This window comes from Phalacrocorax carbo, chromosome 4, assembly GCF_963921805.1.
Source record: "Phalacrocorax carbo chromosome 4, bPhaCar2.1, whole genome shotgun sequence".
In the NCBI taxonomy this organism is placed as follows: Eukaryota; Metazoa; Chordata; class Aves; order Suliformes; family Phalacrocoracidae; genus Phalacrocorax; species Phalacrocorax carbo.
The window spans coordinates 4,434,124-4,446,513 of NC_087516.1; the positions used below are offsets into that span (position 1 = coordinate 4,434,124).

General features: G+C 40.5%; 1 protein-coding gene across 3 annotated transcripts in view; it reads left to right on the forward strand.

Moving 5' to 3' along the window:
* The window catches only part of CTNNA2 (catenin alpha 2), a 522,290-nt gene that overhangs the window by 54,446 nt on the left and 455,454 nt on the right, over positions 1 to 12,390 (forward strand). For all 3 annotated transcript variants that reach the window (XM_064448881.1, XM_064448879.1, XM_064448880.1), the window contains exon 2: positions 5,358 to 5,464. In XM_064448881.1, coding sequence (XP_064304951.1) covers positions 5,363 to 5,464 — 102 coding nt within the window. In that variant the 5' untranslated portion in view covers positions 5,358 to 5,362. The remainder of the gene's footprint in view (positions 1 to 5,357; positions 5,465 to 12,390) is intronic.

Below are 12,390 nucleotides of genomic sequence, written 5' to 3' on the forward strand. Positions count from 1 at the left end.
CTCTGAATCAGGTCGAACGGGTTTTTGCTTTATTCAGTATGAAATGTTTAGCATCTATCCTTCATGCCTGCAGTGTTCTGCATTGCAGATGTGAACTGGGCTAACAACTGGAGGCCTGCTCTTGGCTGGCAATGCATACAGTTCTAAAAAATTATCAGTTTGCTTCAGCAAACATTGCTTTTGCTCATGTAGAGTTAAAATATTTTTACTATGACATTTAAGTTGCAGCACAGAAATGAGATGCACTGTCACTTGCGAGCAGTTTATGACCGTCAGAAGGTACATTTGTGTAAGTCGCAAGGAAAACATGACTGTTGTGGAGGAAAACTATGTTATGGTGTGAGAGACAAACAATTTCACAAGCAGAATACTTTGATTTTGTAGAAGGTTCCAAATAGTAAAATTCTACTGTTTGAAAAGGTTGGTGCTAAGGGTAGTAGATTTTTGGTGACTGGTTAATTGAGTTAATCTGGTGACTCGTTGTTGAAGGATTCCACTGACATAGTTAGATTTTGGCTATAATATGGAAATCCAGTCTAATGAAGTGCTGGCTAAGGTAAATACTTATTTTTTTTACAGATAGGCTTCGAAGAGAGGCTGCCTAAGCAAATGTTATCGGGTTGGGTAGAGACGTGTCCGTTTTGCTGTGTTTAGGAAAAGGTAAAAGCCTGAAACAAGAGATGGACACATTTTGGCATATGTTCTAGGAATTAAAAGTACGGTTAGGCAATAGAATTCGTTAAATGTATTCTTGAAGAAGTGTGGAGCTAGTTTCAGGATTAGGACCGCAATCATCTGTAAACTTCTTCAGAAGTATTATTAGCAGTGCCATTAACTTACTTTCCTTATTTGATAATAGCAAATTTCAGATTCAGACTTAATAATCACACATTGCCAGTTGATAATATATGTGAACAGCAGAGAGTAAGTTTCACTGAAACTTTCACCTAAAAAGGTTTTCTTAACTCAGCAATCATAAAAACACCATGTGACTCTTACTTCAGTGGGATTTACCCCAAAGAACAATCAGTAAGTGTTTCTAAATTGCAGAGGTCGGAAGACAGACGAGAAACCTAATTTCACATTTTGGAGAAAGAATCGGTTGTTGTCCAAGTATCTTGCTGAGTATTTAAAAAATGACAATAAGTTGGAAACCGGGTGAAAGCAAAAATATTAAGCTACTTAAGAAAACATCATTCTAGTCTAGAAAGTAATAGGGAAGGAGATCTCTTTTACTTATGGCTACTACTTTTTTCTTCTATCATAATACACTCTTATGTTTGTATGAAGAATGTTATGGGATGCCATAACATCTGGAGGCTGGAGAGCTGGGCCCAGGGGAACCTCAGGGAATTCAACCAGAGCCAGTGCAGGGCCCTGCCCCTGGGGAGGAACAACCCCCCGCACCAGCACAGGCTGGGGGGGACCTGCTGGAGAGCGGCTCTGCTGAGAGGCCCTGGGGGTGCTGGGGGGCAGCGAGGTGACCCTGAGCCAGCACTGGGCCCTTGGGGCCAAGGGGGCCAGCGGTGTCCTGGGGTGCATGGAAAGGAGTGTGACCAGCAGGGCGAGGGAGGTTCTCCTCCCCCTCTGCTCTGCCCCAGTGAGGCCACATCTGGGGTGCTGCGTCCAGGTCTGGGCCCCCCAGTTGAAGAAATACAGGGAACTGCTGGAGCAAGGCCAGCGCAGAGCTGCCAAGGGGATCAGGGGCTGGAGCATCTCCCTTGTGAGGAAAGGCTGAGAGACCTGGGCTTGTTCAGCCTGGAGAAGAGAAGGCTGAGGGGGGATCTCATCAATGCCTATAAATATCTGAAGGGTGGGTGTCAGGAGGATGGGCCGGGCTCTTTTCAGTGGTGCCCAACGCCAGGCCAAGGGGCCACGGGCACAAGCTGGAACACGGGAAGTTCCCCCTGAACATGAGGACAAACCCCTTCCCTGTGCGGGTGCCAGAGCAGGGGCACAGGCTGCCCAGAGAGGCTGTGGGGTCCCTTCCCTGGAGACATTCACCCCCCGCCTGGACGCGGCCCTGTGCCCCTGCTCTGGGGGTGCCTGCTCCAGCAGGGGTGGGACGGGATGAGCTCCAGAGGGCCCTTCCAGCCCCCGCCAGTCTGGGATTCTGGGATTATCCTCTGCCCATGTGGGTTACCTTCCTCACAGGTACTGCACAGCCACAGGCCATGTATAAGCTGTGAAGCAGTTTATATTTTCAGTGGAGCAGTTAAAGCTAGTTGTTTGGGGAATATGTGGTCAAATAGTCATAAGATATGGTTAGCATGAAGTCCTTTATCTGAGTGAGCAGTTCCCATTCACCTGTTCAGTCTAGGAAGATGGTTGTAGAAATGGCAAGAAATAAATATTCCATCTTCTCGTATATATACACTTGGGCAAGTAACTTATTTTTAGTCCTTTATCATTCAAAGTCACTATTATGACAGCAGCTGGAGAAATGTTGAGGCAAATGCACTAATTTGACTTTTTAATTTTACTTATTTGTTTTGTGGGGTAGATTTTACCACAAATGGAAAAACTTCTTATAGGTTTTTATTGAGGGTTTTTCTTGTTTGTATCCTTTTATGGCTAAAAGCATCTCTCACCCTTTCATATTGAATTTTGAAGGATATTTTTTTCTGTTTCTTAATAAAGGTTGAAACTGAGGCAGTGTTCTGATTGAAATAACTGATCATCCAGGTTGTCTTTTGTGTCACTTGTATGATTGTCATCCACTGAAATTAGTTTGCTTTTGTAGGCTTTGGACTATGTTACAGCTTTGAATATATTTTTGTGTAATGAGAGGTATATGTTTGAGGACCCGCATTAATAGCTAGTGAGGAAAAGTGTGCTTATTAAAAAGAAAGAAACTGTATTCGACACATTTAAAAGTGTCATAACTCATAAATTATTGACTAGAATAATTGTCTGCTTAAACCTTACTTTTTGAATACAGAGGCTGATCGGAATAGCAACCATCTTTATATAAAAAAGAAACAGGTTCTGAAAGATAATTCAGCACTGTCTGCTGGAAAAATGAGAAGCTCCCCCATTAACCATGTTTACAACGACTAGAATCTGTCTTATAGTTTTCTTTAATCCCATGTATGGGTGTTTTCAGCACTGTAGAACATGAAGCCTAATGATTTTTTGCAGAAGAGTGGAAACTGAATAATAGCAATTTTAGCACACACTGGATATTCTCAGATAATTCTGCTCCCAAATGTCTGCGAATGAGAGGAGGCTGAGGGCTGTTTTTATGTGTGATTTATAAATACATTGATTAGGGAGTTCTGATACGCCTCTCTTTTTGAGCAAGTATTTTAAGTAGTCTGCTAGTAACACAGTGAGAATCATGCACGCTGTGAATGAATTTTGCATAGGCTTAGTGTTAATTTTGAGTGACAGTAATTAGTCAAGACATTCTCCTGAATAAAGCAGTAGAACTTATTTTGTATATATGAGATAACATTTCTAAGTACTGAATAGGTACCTTATTGAATTAAGCTTTATGAAGTTTCAAGGACCAATAGCTGAACTTGTTTTGATTTAGTTCACTGAATTGTTTGGGTTTGGGTTTTTTTGTATTACTGAAATTACCTTGTCAGTTAAACGTAGCTTTCTGGAGAAAACAATACTAACTGCCTGGGATATTATATACAGAGGGCTTGATTTGGATCTCACTTATGCAATGTACAATATGATATTACTGGTGTGTCTTTCCCTGCTAGAGTTCTCGTGCTGTTCTAGGTATATGGGACTTCTAATTTTTTTATTTTAATTCTAAAATAAAGGGAAATATTTAAATCAGAATTAGTTAAAATGAACATTTTTTTAATCATTTTTTTTCCTGTGTTGTCTTTATGGACAATCTAGTTTACTTGTGGCATTTCTTGTCACCAAATACTTGCATCACTTTCCAGCTCTGTGAGGTGCATTTTATGTCTCTTACGGCCTGACAGCTGGATTTTTCTGTATCTGGAATTTGATAAAGGAAGCCAACTCTCTTGAAAATTTCATGAAAACCTGAAATGGCGAATAAAATGACAGCAACTTGCTGTTGTCTTTGTTTTAGGCCTTGTTTAAGCTTTTAAGCCTAAGATGGTTTGGGGAATCCTTTTTGTTTTATAAATGAGTACTGAAATTTTTGGTGCAAAATTGAGGAATCCTGAATACTGTGGGGAAATTTTTCTCAAAAAGCTGAACAGGCTGGTTGAATTTATTGTATTCCATGCATTGGTGTGTTGACCGTGGCTGCCTTCCAGCTGCCTACCAAGCCGCTCTCTCGATCCTCCTCCTCAAAAGGACAGGGGGAGAAAACAGGATGAAAACCTTGTAGGTGGAGATAAAGATAGGGTGATCACTTACCAATTACCGTCATGGACAAAACAGACTTGACTTAGGGAAAATTAACTTAATTTTATGCTAATTAAAATAGAGATGGATCATGAGAGAAAAAAAAAAAGAGACAAAACCTAAACCACCTTCCCCCACCCTCACTTTTTTCCCCGTCTCTACTTCACACCTTTGCTCCTGACTCTTCTACTTCCTTTCCTCTCCTGCCCTGAGCGGCACTGGGGTGATGAGCAATGGGGGTTGCAGTCAGTTCGTAGCGCTTCGTCTCTGCCCCTCCTTCCTCACGTGTTTCCCGTGCTCCAGCGTGGGTCCTCTCTGTGGGCTGCAGCCCTGGGCGTGCTCTCCATGGGAAGCAGCTCCTTCAGGACACACCCGTCTGGTGTGGTGTTGGGTCCTCCACAGCCTGCAGTAATATCCGCTCCGGGGTGGTCCTCAATGGGCTGCAGGGAAATCCCTGCCTCACCATGGGCTGCTCCTGGGGCTGCAGGGGGATCTCTGCTGCCTGGAGCACCTCCTCTTCCTCCTCCTCCTTCTTCACTGACCTTGGGGTTTGCGGGATTTTTCTCACCCTTTACTTCACTCCTCACACTGCCCGGCAGCGTTTTGTCCTTTCTTAAATGTGTGTTCCCAGAGGTGTCACCTGCATCGCTGATGGGCTCGGCTTGTGTCCTGTGGTGGGTCCGTGCTGTGCCCAGCATGGGGCAGCCCCTGCCGCTGCTCACAGAGCCTACCTTGCACCCCCCCACTACCAAATCCCCGCCAAGTACACCCAACAACGACATGTATGCAGCATGATAGGGTATCTATTCTTAAGGGATATAGGAGAGAAAAAAAATTCTGAATCTAAATCTTTAAGCACTCAGTGGATGTGGCAGTGGTGCACCTGGGAGCTCTCGGGAGTAGAGGAACACTAGCAAGATTATAGAGAATAGCTATTCTCTAAATAAATTCTATGCAGTATTTGGATATTACACTAATAATTTTAATGAACGTTGTGTCATTTTTGTCTGTTCCAGGGAGTATGACTTCTGCAACATCACCTATCATTTTGAAATGGGACCCCAAAAGTTTGGAAATCAGGACTCTCACAGTAGAGAGGCTACTGGAGCCACTCGTCACCCAGGCAAGTATCTTCGATTTGTTTTGCTTCTTCCTTTAACCTGATGCTATATTAACTCATTTTACATAATCATCTTAATAATCTTTGATAATAAAAACTTATTAGAAAAACATGAAAGATTTGTGCGTGATGTCTAGCGGAAAGCTCTGTTCAAACACGTTTAGAAGTTCTTGTTCTATTTATAGTCTCAAAGTATGAGTGGGAATACAGTAGCGACAATTATTTAGTTATGTTTGTCTTTTAAAAGCAGTTTAGAAATTCATGGAACAGTTTAAGACAGGGATCTGATTGAGCACTTACTCGTGGTTTGTTATTATACCACGGAAGACAGGTGCACGTTAAATCCAGGCAAAACCAACCAACCAGATTGAAGAAACTATTAAAACCTGTTTCATCTCCTGCTGCGATCGATGAGGAGTGTGTGCTCAACCAGTTGTCTTTCAACTGAGTAAAATTTGCTAATAGCAGCTAAATCGTTTGTCCAATGGTCTAGAAAGAGCAAGATGAAAGTGAAGCTACGTAACGTGTATAATGTATATATTAGTGTTACTCAGCTTTTACCCAGGTAGACCGATCTCCTTATTGTCAGAGAAAACCTTTGCATGCCTATCCATATCACGTTTCCTGTGTCTGTACAAATTTACATGTGCTGTGAGTGCATGCACGGGGCAGGAGCTGTGTGGTCCAGAGAAATACAGCAGTAGACATCAAACTTCTGTCACCGTCAGTATGATTTGCCGAGTATGTGACCTGGTGCCTCTCTGTTCCTGAGTTGCCGTTAATAATGGGAAGCTGCTTACCTAATTTTACTCTAGTAAGCTTCGAGATGGGTAGTTCCATTATTTAAAACACACACACAAGTGATTTTTCTTCTAGGAATGCTCATTATAATACAAATGAATGCCAGCTAACCCCATCTGTCCATCCACCTGTTACTAACAATTTTCTTGCAGGCGCTATGGATCTTGAGATTGGTCTGCTGCATAGGGATGCAGGCCTTCTTTTGAGCGTGAGCCCAGACTTGATGGTTTTGGTTTTTTAGGATAAAACAGAGATAAAATATAAATCGCTACTTCTTTAGTTCTCAAAAAATGATGTCTCTGTATGGTTCCTATGCTCCTTAAAGTGAGTCACTTTCCCCCCAAAATACACCTGTTCATCTTCCTTTATTTTTGTAAAAAAAAAAACCTATTATCCTTCTACAAATTGCTCTGGACATGAAAGTCTCTAACAGTGTACACACGTTACGGACTCAAAGGAAAGAGCTATATGTTTCATTTCCCGTAGCTGTTGATAACATGGTAATTAACTTTCCGTATAAACCTTGGTAATTTTATTGTTGATATGGAAGACAGGCTAAAATCCCGAATCCATTGTGATGCCAACTGAAAATTAGAATCATAGAATCGTAGAATCATTAAGGTTGGAAAAGACCCTTAAGATCATCGAGTCCAACCACTATTCTGATCCCGGTGTTGGCATAGGAAGCGAAGCTTCTCTGAAACATCATCTGCTGTGAAAAGAGCAAATTACCGAGTCTTCTGTGGGTCAGTTTCCTGTTTTCCTTTCATTTTGTTTTATTTTCCAACACCTTGCCCAGAAAAGAGAATACATCATCCAAGGAGTGAAAGTACCGTTGTAGTTTCTCAAGTTGCTTGAGTTAACATCAGTCTAGCTAAACCAAAACTGCGATAGCATGCCTCAACAAATGTAAATAAAGAAATTACAAGTTGAACTACAGGACGTGGGTTTCTTCAGTGGTGGAAACTGAGGTGCTCGAGATCCTCACCTTTCTATTTTGATGAGGAACGATGCATTTCTATTTCAGCAGTATGTCCAGAAGACTAAAGGAAAAAAGTGCAGTCCAGAGAGGCTAGAGAAATGTTGGGCTGTTGCTTTATTCAACATTTATGAATATTTCCATTCCGATTTCTTCATTTCGTAGGTTTCTAGATAGTATGGACATACAGAAAAACCTTTTTGAACATGTAATCTAATTTCTCGCATTAGAGAAAGTAGAAGTTTTACTTATTTTCCTCTACTTTGACTCCAATCAAGTATGTTTGACTCAAGCATATTTTTGTGAGCCACACAAATGTAATCACGAAAGCTTCAAGTGATGAGAAATGTGCTACCTTCAGATTGTGTTTATCTGTTGCATTTTTAGCTGAAGTTATTCAGCTGCTCTTTCTGTTTTTCTCAGATAAGTTAACGATGATCCCAGTTTAAAGAATTTTCTCTTTTCTGCTTAAAATTGCATATACAGTCTGGTCAAGTCAAGAATAGTATCTCATTTACCTCTGTTTGGGCTTAGATTGCAATCTGCTTATGTGCCGACAACCTCCACAAGATGCTGTGTGCACATTCAACATGCGGAGATTTGGATCTCCGTAAAAAGTTTCAAAGCACTTTCCTTCCTAAAGAGAGCATCTAATTTGAAAGTTTATCTTGGCAAGTAAATAAATAGATAAGTATTTAATCCCTGTTCAATTTGAACTCTGAAGACCACTGTAGATTCATAAGAACTGCTTAACGCAGAAATCGTAGAGATGTGAATTTCTTCCATAAGTCATTAAAAACAGGTTATGGATAGAAGAGAGAGATCCAATGGCCACAAAACGCCACAGAACTGTGCTGCACGTGTTCCTGGGCAACCTGATCTGGCTTTGAAGGCAGCTCAACTTTGACCAGGAGTTTGGAGTAGATGACATCCTGAGGTCCTTTGCAGCCAAAATTTGTCTGATTCTGGGATTTCTAGCACCACCAAGACAAATCTGTGCTTTATTTTGGCATTCACACTTAAGTATTTAGGGTATCCTCTTGTTCTCCAAGCTGTGTATGATTTTAGAGGGTGCTTGAGAAACGAAAAATGGTTGTACACAAGTCTTTAGGCTCCAAAAACACTAATCAAGCCTTTTGTGTCTGCGTGCGGGGGTGGGGATTTAGGCTCTGAATTCAGTGTGTGTATAGGCACATCAGTGAGAGATTTTCAAATGGTGGTGCATCCACTGATCTCTACTGAAATTGTGGGGAGCAATAAAGACATGGGCTGTGGATTTGAAAAAGAACACCTCAGTGAGTCAGGAGAATGGTGCATTAAAACAGAATTTTAGACAAGCTCATTAGCGTTCCAGATGAGAAAATATGGATAACCTAAGAAATGATTTAGAAGAAATTATAAGACAGGGAGGCTGTCTGAGCTGGAGGCAAAAAAAAAAAAAAAAAGAAGAAATCCATTAACTGATCATGAGAACGCAATAGAAATGACAGAATTGCCTTTATTCTAGGAAGCCCTGGACTAGCAAACTAATTAAAACTTTCTCTCGCTGTCAGAGATGTGAGTGTACTGGAGCTTGCTGGGGGTACCCGTTCTCCCAGCGCTTGTTGGCATGTTTAGAGTAACAGATATGCTCTGCTGCATGTCCTTTATCACGTTACTGAGATTTTGTAAGAAAAGGGTGACTGAAAATTTCATTAGGATTTCTGTTCTCAACCATATTGAATTTAATAATTGAAATATGTTTATTTTCTCTGGCTTCAATGTCCAAATTAGCTAAAAGCAGAAGGTCATCCTATTTATTGCTAGTTCTGTTTTCTGAGTTTATAACGGTTACTCTTTTTAACTATAATTCTTATAATTTTTAATTCTATGAAATTTTTATAAAGAAATGTGTAACTAAATTATATCTTCAAGGGTTGCTGCCACTTACTCTCACCTCCGTGCATAGTAACCAAAATGAATTACCATTCTGTTTGTCAGACCATGGACGGTTTTCTTCAGAAAAAAGAATTACATTTTTGGGAAGGGCTTAACTGCCATTACCTGAGACTTTATATGTAGCTGGAAAACAGCGCTTGTGGATGTTGCCTGTAAGGACTCAGGGGATATTTTTTTGGTTTCTGGTGGTTTTGCGTAATGATTAATATGAATATGAATAGAATTTATGTAAATTAAGGAGAGGGGTGGGAAAAAAAAAACAACCGTGGACCAGCAACATTAATGCAATTGTTTTTTGGAAAAAACACCCAAAATACTGACGTGTGAACACGTGGATGAAAAGATTAGGGTTTGTGTATAATTTTTGCAGTTAAGATTTGCTCTTTTGATGAGATTTCAATTGTCTAGCGTCAACCTGTGGTTCTTTTTGGTAGTTTTTCTTAGGTATTTTAAATAGCAGCGTGGCTGTTTTACAAATGTGCCTTTATTACCAGAGCCGTGCAGGGGTTGTGCTTTTTTAGGATCATTAAATTTTTGGACAATTATGTATTATTTTAGAATTTTAGAATTATTTTAGAACAATTACCCAAATAATAGTGGGTGTTCCTGTTTGAGATTTTTCACGACTGATTATGTTTTCCTTCAGTATGACACATTTTTGTCCTTCTGGAGTTGCTGCGAAGAGACAATTCTGAATTGCAGTGCATGTTTCGGGTTTTTTTTCCCCACAGTAAATTTAAGATGTCCATTATAGTAGCTTAGAATGAAAAAATAGTGTGTTGTAAGGCAGGCAAAAATAACTGAATAATGATTTTTGCATTTCCTTTGTATATAGTATTACTCAGTAAAATTAAATAACCTATATCTGTAAAATAAACAAGCCATTTGATAAATTCCATAGTTTTAATTAGCGCAATTTATTTAGAAAATCATAATAATTACGGCTGCTGTAATACTTCATGTTTTCTTCTCAAAGACCTTGGGCCCAATCCAATCCCTTGTGCAGTATATTTGGAAAATGGTTTGATTTCTGTGTTGCTATGGGAAATGTGTTTATATTCCCAACCATTCCAGTTAATCAGAAATTATTTATATTCAGTGAACCTTGTTTTTGTTGCACTTGAACCCTAAATCTGGTGTGGTAACTCATCTCCACGGGAAATATATTGCTTACGCTTGTCACGGAGCTGCACCTGAACCGCACCTGTGCACGGACACGCGTGGGTTTCCTTTCGGAGGGCCTGTGAACGTGTACGCACGCTTCAGGCAATTCTGAGGGAAGTTGAGTAGCTGCTAATGGAGCAGCGCATGTGGGCCGCGCACGTCCCACTTGCGTTAGTAATTGTGCAAGAGTTTTTGAGCAATTTCTCTATTTGATAGCTGGATTCAGCTGAAGCCGTCTTCAAGACAGAACTAAGGGAAAATTAGTTATAAAGGTTTATTTTTGGATCATTCGTGTTCAATTCATCTGTGCAATCCTTATTATCCTTATCAATGTAATTTAAAATTTTATTTTCACATGAACAGGACTGTCTTCCCAGTTGTGAAGTTAGTTTCTCTTTGAGCTCTGTTTCTTTTAGAATGCCCCCAGATCTGTGGTGTTTCTGGGAGTGCAGGAGGTCAGACTGCTCGTCAGTATTCTCTGACGTGGGCTTATTAAGTGATGGCCATTCGTTTCTGGGAGTCAAAGCCAACACCTGTCAAAAAATTAATTTGGAATTTTTATTTTCTAATTGAAGCTGAAATTTAAACATGATTTGTGAAGTTATTTTGTTGAATAGGAACAGAATCTGCCTTATATTCTCCAACATTATGCTATGTTTTGCTTAAAATAATTTCTGAATTAAAAACTAGCAGGTGCCTGTTTACTTTGGGGTGGTTTGTTCATCCATTAGATTCTGCAGGAAACATCTGCTGCGTTCTGGCCATCGCTGTTTCTTCTTTGCCATTGGATTTGGTAAGACCTGTGCCTCTCTAAACTTCAGCTGGGGTCTTCTCGGTATGGAGACTTTTTGTGCTGGCGAAGAGAACCTTTAAATGTAATCTTTTCAATTTTTATTCTCCCTTGCTGGAGAACTGCATGCTATTTATAGTATGTAGTGTCCTGTAAGGTCTGGACCTTGTCAGTCTATGCCTTCCCATGCTTATATTCACTGTTTAGAGGTGTTTATGTATGCGTTTGTACTTTATGTGTATATAGGTTAGCATTTGCTGGGGGCAGAATAAAGACTCGGAGGGCTTTATATCTCATCCCATGTTCTCTTTCTCTGGAGGAATGGTCCTTAAACTCAGAGCAATGAAACACGATGGCTACTTTTTCTTCTCTTCTGCCACACAAACCAATATGGAGAGATGGTGAGAAAATATGTTATTGTAGTATCACAGCTGGAAATCCAAGTTATCCTGGCACTAGTGTAGGTGACTAGGTGACTGAAAAAGCTTATGGCTAAAATGGACCTACTCTGCTGAGTAACTCTGTATTTGTAAATGCTAGACACTACATCCATTGAGAAACTCTTTGATCTCATTCATCATTAGCAAATTATTCATGGTTCAGGCTTACCAGAAAGTTTTTTTGACATTATGTGGTATGGACAGAACCATTTTCATCACAGTTTAACTTAAAAAAAAAAAAAAGCATTTACTGCTTTGACTCTTCAGTCTAACAGGTACTATCCTTATGCAGCAGGTTTGCTGTGCGTGAACATGCCTGAGTGCAGTAAGTTCTGAGAAGGAATTTGCTGGATGTCCTTGCAAATACAGTGAAAAAATAAACTCTCTGGCTTGATGCAGTTGTGTAGGTCACGTCATGGCCTTTGATTGTTGAATGAGCAGAAGGTAGGTGCTCTTTCCCACCTACAGAGCTGATCTCTTCTTACAAATTGAGATACATCTGTGTTCTTGGAGTCTCTTTCTGTGTCCAGGCTTCTGACATCATCTCATCAAAGCCAAACCAAGAGAAGAGGAACAGGGAATAAATACGTATCTAATGACATGAAGACAGACACCATGTAGAAACACAGCTTTATGTCAATGGTGTGCACATTACTATAATCCCCCAGCCCCAAACCCCATTGCTTGGCTAGCAGGGACACCAGTTGTCCTCGCAAAGCACCTGTGTTTTAACTTGAGGAGAGAGAGAGCGGCTGTAAAGGTTCCCCCATCGTGGCTCATTAGAATGTAATCGCAATGGGGCCAGTGTCTTGACTGA